At 39.7% G+C, this 7,228-nt stretch overlaps 1 protein-coding gene across 1 annotated transcript; it reads right to left on the bottom strand.

Moving 5' to 3' along the window:
* Positions 1 to 366: 366 nt before the first annotated feature.
* Positions 367 to 3,444, bottom strand: LOC138898940 (uncharacterized). The gene is made up of 5 exons (XM_070185050.1): positions 3,225 to 3,444; positions 2,979 to 3,110; positions 2,825 to 2,883; positions 1,556 to 1,813; positions 367 to 888 (listed from the first exon to the last, which is right to left on the bottom strand). Exons 1-5 carry the CDS (start codon positions 3,442 to 3,444, stop codon positions 367 to 369), a joined length of 1,191 nt encoding a protein of 396 aa, XP_070041151.1.
* Positions 3,445 to 7,228: the final 3,784 nt, after the last annotated feature.

Here is a 7,228-nt window from a genome sequence, read left to right as displayed (position 1 = left end):
AATTGGTGTACCCTTTATCCTTTATGACACTTACTTATCGCTTGTTATTAATAGCATAAATACGCTAACCTCAAGATAACCTCATCCCCGAGTCTACGTCGATTAAATAAAGACGAAACTTTAAAGTACGAAAACGCGAGATGTAACATCATTCCCCCCTTAGAAACATTCATCCTCGAATGTTTAACTCTCGGGGATCTATATATAACTTTGGGAAATTCGGTTTTGTAACAATACTACTACCAACTCTTCCTATAGAAACTCAGTAATTCAATGCCACATAGGACCACAATCATCAATAACGACAATGGCCTCACACGACCAATGACAATAACTAACAGAAGAATCCCTACACGTACCTTAAAGTTATGATGTCTCAGTCGGATCCTTCTCTGGAGGAGGAAATAAGTAAGGATATCTAGACTTCATGTCTTTTTCGGCCTCCCAAGTCATTTCTTCCACATTGTTGTTTCTCCAAAGTACTTTCACCGAAGCTACGTCTTTAGTTCTCAATCTTCGAATCTGTCTGTCTAATATAGCAATGGGAGTTTCTTCATATGATAGCTGCTCTGTGACCTGAACGTCGTCAAATGACATGATTCTGGAAGGATCTCCGATACATTTACAGAGCATAGACACATGAAAGACTGGATTTACGGATTCCAAGTCCGAAGGCAAGTCCAACTCATATGCTACCTGGCCTACCTTGTGTTTGACCCTATATGGTCCAATGTACCGAGGGCTAAGTTTTCCCTTCCCACCAAACCTTATGACACCTTTTATCGGTGATACCTTTAGGAATACCCAGTCGTCAACCTGAAACTCCAAGTCTCGCCGTCGATTATCCGCATAAGACTTCTGACGGCTTTGAGCTACTAATAGCTTTTCCTGTATAAGCTTAATTTTCTCGATTGCCTACTGTACCAATTCTGGTCCTACTAACGTAGTACCTACACTTCTGTCCGTAAAGATCTTCGTATGGAGCCATCTAAATACTTGAATGGTAGCTATTATTATATGCGAACTCAATAAGCGGTAGATAATCATCCCAGCTACCCTTGAAGTCTATCACACAAGCTCGTAATATATCCTCAAGTGTCTGAATAGTACGCTCAGCCTGTCCGTCTATCTGGGGATGAAATGTTGTACTAAGATTTACTTGAATCCCCAATCCTTTTTGGAAGGACCTCTAGAAGTTAGTTGTAAATTGAGCTCCTCTATCCGAGATAATAGATACAGAGACACCATGCAGTTGCACTATTTCCTTAATATAAAGCCTTGCATAATCCTCTGCGGAATATGTAGTCCTAACGGGCAGAAAATGGGCTGACTTTGTAAGCCTATCAACAATCACCCATATCGAATCGAACTTATGCTGGGTATGAGGTAAGCCTACGATGAAATCTATATTGATTACTTCCCATTTCCAAGTCGGAATTTCCATAGCCTGCAATAATCCATCGGGTTTTTGATGCTCAATCTTAACCTGCTGACAGTTAGGACACTAAGAAACAAACTCCGCTATATCCTTTTTCATTCCGTCCCACCAATATACTTCCCTGATACCATGATACATCTTTTTTGCTCCTGGATGGATAGAATAACGAGAATAGTGAGTTTCTCCCATAACCTGCCGACGCAGCCCTACAACATTAGGGACACATAATCGTCCTCGATATCTGATGACCCCGTCTTTTGTAATTTCAAACGGTGTCTTCTCCTTTTTAGGGGTGGTATCCCTATAACGAGCTAACACAAGATCCTCGTACTGGCGTTCCTTTACTTCAGTTACTAAAGAGGATGTTGCCGTATCCTGAATAGTAATTCCAATATCACCTAAGTCCAGTAACCGAACTCCAAGACTAGCTAGCTGATGAATCTCATGGGCTATTCCCCTCTTTTCTAGCTATAAATATGACATGCTACCCATAGATCTATGGCTGAGGGCGTCAGCTACTACGTTCGCCTTCCTCGGATGGTATAAAATATCAACGTCATAGTCTTTAAGTAGCTCTAACCATCTCCTTTGACGTAAATTTAATTCCTTTTGTTTGAAGATATACTGGAGGCTCTTATGATTCGTATAGATATCAACATGAATGCCATACAAGTAGTGCCTCCACTTCTTTAGTGCATGAATCTACGTGGCTAACTCTAAATCGTGGGCCGGGTAGTTCTTCTCGTGCTTTCTTAGTCGTCTAGAAGCATAAGCTACAGCCTTACCATGCTGCATCAGCACACAACCCAATCCAACGCCTGAAGTGTCACAATAGATAACATAACCATCGGTCCCTTCTGGGAGCATTAGAACCGGTGCTGAAGTTAATTTTTCCTTCAATGCCTAGAAACTCCGTTCGCAAGCATCAGTTCACTGAAACTTAGCTCCCTTTTAAGTCAACTTACAAGAGTATTCTAATCTTTTACAATTCATGAAATTCCTCCTTTTAAAGCCCAAACATCATCCTTTATCTATCACAATTACGCCCTTATTCCACTACCAGGGCAACATTCCATCTCTTCTAAATGCTACTGGTCTTAGACTCCTTTGAGTTCACTCAAGCTATACTTATCTTTCTATGACTTAGAGAAACCATCAGCTCTCTTATTTTCATGGGGTTAATCCCAAGGACTTATCCATTCTCGTCACCTTCTCACTCACCTTTTCTTATCCTTATTCATGTCTTTCTAAAACCTTGTCGCTCTACCATACTTTAGCTTGTGACCTACACATATCTATTTATACTTATTTGCCACCTTCCTTCAACTTGCTTGCACCATAGATTTCCTTATGTTATTCTGGAAAATCAAGCGAGACACCACATACCACTTTGGTCAAAGGTGCTAAAAGAGAAGAAAATTCCGTTACAGGTTTCCTGTAATAACCTGCCAAATGGATAAGCTACGAACCTCCGTCGGTGTCGAGGGTCTAGGTCAAGTCTTTACTGCCTCAATATTTTTTTTTGTATTAACACGAATACCTTCACCTGAAATAATATGCCCAAGAAAAGCTACAGAATTCATCCAGAATTCACATTTAGAGAATTTTGCATACAGCTTCCCTTTTTGAAAAACTTTGAGCACCGTATGCAAATGATCTATGTGCTCAGTCTCTGAATGAGATTACACCAATATGTCATCAAATAATGCAACCACTAATAGGTCTAGAAAGGGCCTGAACACTTGGTTCATCAAGTCCATGAATACTACTAGGGCACTAGTCAAACCGAACGTCATAACATGAAATTCAAAGTTCTCATATCTGGTCCTGAATGCCATCTTCTGGATATCTTTCTCCTTAACCCTTACCCGATGGTACTCGGACCTCACGTCTATCTTCGAGAAATACTTGGCACCTTGCAACTGACCAAATAATTCATCAATCCTCGGGAGAGGGTACTTATTCTTGATTGTCACCTCATTCAACTGTCTATAATCAATACGCATCCGTAAGGAACCAACTTTCTTCCTCACAAATAACACAGGTGCTCCCCATGTTGTTCCTTAAACGCTCTTAACTCTGCGGGTGTCATTCTGTATGGAGAAATAGATATTGGTTGAGTAGCTGGTAGTAGGTTAATAGCAAACTTAATTTCTCGCTCTGGCGGAAGACCTGAAAGTTTATCGAAAAAAACATCGGGAAATGCATTAACCATAGGGATAGATTGAACGGTTGGTGACTCTACTTTCACAGTATTTACCCAAACTAAGTAATAATCATAACCTTTTCTGATCATCCTCTTTACCTCTCGGCGATGCCGTATTACCTTTCTACTCCAAAAACAGGCTTTCCTGGGAATTAGAATCCAACCACCTTTGTTCTTCAATCAATGTTAGCATAACAAGAAGCCAACCAATCCATACCCATTATAACATCAAGTTCTACCCAACCAAGCTCCACGTACCTTATCCTTATTTATTATCAAATCTATCACGGTTCATTACGGGCGACATCCATATATATAAGTAACAATATTAAGACTTAACTTGCATAACTAATTTAGAAAAAGGTTTATATACATAGGGGTCGACAAGGCCGTAGACAGATCATACCCAAAACTATATACATGATACTGTCTGCAAAACCTCTAAGTAAACATAACCATAATATATACAAATCGGGACAAGGCTCCCCACGTCCTCATAAAATAACCTAACATATTCAGAACCCTGAATTGGTAATACTCCAAGAAGAAGTGGAGCTCAGTAACCAAAAGCTGACATCTGGAAAAAGTCTACAGTAGAGGGTCCTTGCCTCATCCTATATGAGAGCCTCGATCAGACACACTTCGAAGTGGAATCTTCATGTCCTTATCAGTTACCTTCCTCCTCTTGGCCCAACTACTATCCTCTTCCTCTGCATATCCCATAACATACACTGACGAACCTTGATTGATGGACTCCCAAGACTGTGGACTATCTGGAACCTCAGAAGAGCTGGTGTCCGCAAATACCTTAACATAGTTTTGTGCCTGAGGGGAACCCGGTTGTGAAAATCCATGCACCACTACCCTTATACCCTGATAAATGGCCCCTGATAATGAAACTAAGGGCATTGGTGAGGTCGGAACTCCCCTCACCTCATCTGCTGCCGGCGAAATCAAAACTACTCGAACGGATGACTCATATGGATCCTCGGATGGATCCTCCTTGATAGAACCCATGATCTCCGATGGATCTGACTCCATAGTGTAACTTATATCTCCTTCTAACACCTTTGTAGCCTTCTGACCCGTGCTAGCGGCTCTAGTTTTCGGAGGCATCGCTAAAAACGTAACATATCGTTAGGAACATGAATTCTTATATCGCACGATCTAAGATAAGAAGAGAGGATAACATCCAATATGTCCTGTAGCCTCTTGTCTATAAGTGTGTTGCACAACACACCCATAAACAAGACTCTACTAGACACGGTCTGTAGACAACCCTAGGACCGAACTGCTATGATACCACTTTTGTCACGACCCAAACCGATGGGCCGCGACGAGTACCCGAGTCTTACCTGTCGAACACGCTTAAGCATGCGACTAATATATAAACATGAATAATATCCGCTGAATTACGAGGATAACATGCGTGAGGAAAACCTGTCCAAAAGACATATATACATATACGTGCGAAATACAGTGGGCGAGCCGGCAAGGCTGCTATAGGCAACTATTACCCAAAACTGAAAGCCGACAAGGCCACATACTATCCAACTATACATAACTGTCTATAGACCTCTAATAGAAATACAACTGTACAAAGACGGGACTGAGCCACGTCTTACCCATATATATATACAAGCATAACGTACCAAAATCAAAAGCAGCTCCGAATCAAGTGGAGCACACCAACTCTCGCTGATCAAGGATCCTAAGAAGGGGGACCGTCGGCTTGCCTACCTACACCTACGGGCATGAAATGCAGGCCTCGGGAAATAGGGCGTCAGTACGAATAATGTATTGAGTATGTCAGGCATGAAAATCAATACATAAAAGACATAGATGAAACATGGAATAAAGAAATCCATCTGTAAGTTTGAATAACTTTGTAAATTCTGAAACATTTATAATGTCATGCACGTGCATATAAATGTCTTGTCGTGCATAGGTATAGGTGTACATAACATTATCAAGCCTCTAAGAGCATCCCATTATATCGTCTCGGCCACTGTGGGCAACATCATCAACATATACCAACTGATCAGGTGGTGGTGCGTATATAACGCTGTAACCTTTTTTCTATATCCCATATATATATATATACATATGAATACGCGTATATAACGTCATCTGGTCATGGGTCAATGTACATGTATAAATGAATGAAATACATGAAAATATGTTAATAATCTCAATATTTCTTTCGGATAAACTTTATCAACTGTGTATTATTCTGAGACCCATGAATAGAATATATAATAATATGTCACATGGGGAATCAAAAACACATATACCCCTAGTATTTCTATGAATAGAGTCGTTTATGAAAATTGTGTGTTTGCTCGTTTCTTCTTGTATCATTTGGATCATGCCAAAAAGAAAGAAATGATAGCCTTAACATACCTGGAGTAGGAAAAAATCTGTATGATTGGAAAAGGTTGCACCATACTCCTTTAGAATCGCAAAATTATACGTTGCTATGATTTTAATAATTCTCGTTGGATTTTTGTGTAGGAATTTGAAGGATCACGTTGCTAGTGTAAGGTTTATAATCTGATGGAAGTGTTGTTGAGAATGAAATTTGAAAAGTTTAAGGAAAGGCTAACGTTCTCACTCTGAGTGTAATGCCTTGGTATTAGAAATGTTAGAATCTGATTGTAATATCTTGAGAATGAACCTGTTGAAACTCATCAGAATGCTAACATCCCCACTTCTCATTATATTATTGTTTTGTATGGAAATTCCTTGAATTGAAAGGCCTTGTATTTGGCATATTAGGTATCCACCTAATAAAGAATGAGTAAGAGTCATAGCTTTAGGAAGGGCTTGCTGCCATGTGGGAGTGGGAGAGTTTAATCTTTATCCACTTATTAGGTAATTAGGTAATGTCCCGTTACCCGATAATTAACCATTACCCGCATAATTAAGAATTGTCTCAATTTACTTAAAATTCTACTTATTTTTAATACACTTTATACATCATTCTATCATGGTCATATGGTACCTTGTATGGTAATAGTCCATAAATATCGGGTATTATTGCTCGACCCATATTTTATCCCAAATCGGCAACCTTCAACGAAACTCATTTTCTTTAATTCATATACCCTTTATCCTTCATGACACCTACTTATCACTTGTTATAAATAGTATAAATACGCTAGTCTCAAGATAATCTCATCCTCGAGTCTACGTCGATTAACTGAAGACGAAATTTTATCGTACGAAAATGCGAGATGTAACAAGAAGGAGGAGCTCCAACATCTTCCACTTCAATTGTTGATCAAGTCTTGAGAATTCAATGGGAAAATCTCTCAAGTTACCTACTAAAGAGGTAAGTCTTTCTCCCCAACTCACATTCAATATCCTACTATGAAATTATGAATACGATTGTAGTATTTTGGGGGTTTATGGGATGGTGATCAAAAGCCTAGCCTTCTATTTCGAATTTGGGGTTTGTGAGGAGAATGTGGGGTGTGGTTCTTGATTTGGGGGTGTGTCGTTGAGTATGATATACAAATGAAGGTGATATGGAGGATGTTGAACTATCGTGGGTAGATTCTTGTTTGAAATTGATTGTGGGG

The sequence above is a fragment of the Nicotiana tomentosiformis genome, chromosome 9 (assembly GCF_000390325.3).
Source record: "Nicotiana tomentosiformis chromosome 9, ASM39032v3, whole genome shotgun sequence".
Classification (NCBI taxonomy): Eukaryota; Viridiplantae; Streptophyta; class Magnoliopsida; order Solanales; family Solanaceae; genus Nicotiana; species Nicotiana tomentosiformis.
Note: the sequence above shows the minus strand (reverse complement) of the source record. Positions and strands in the feature narration are given on the sequence as shown.

Bases quoted from the DNA above. Each gene is read 5' to 3' on its own strand.
- LOC138898940 (XM_070185050.1), bottom strand. From the start codon at position 3,444: ATGCGTATTGATTATAGACAGTTGAATGAGGTGACAATCAAGAATAAG. The intron at 3,111-3,224 runs GTTTGACTAGTG...AATCTCATTCAG, and splicing joins ATTTCATGTTATGACGTTCG to AGACTGAGCACATAGATCAT. The intron at 2,884-2,978 runs GTATTCGTGTTA...TCCATTTGGCAG, and splicing joins GCATATTATTTCAGGTGAAG to GTTATTACAGGAAACCTGTA.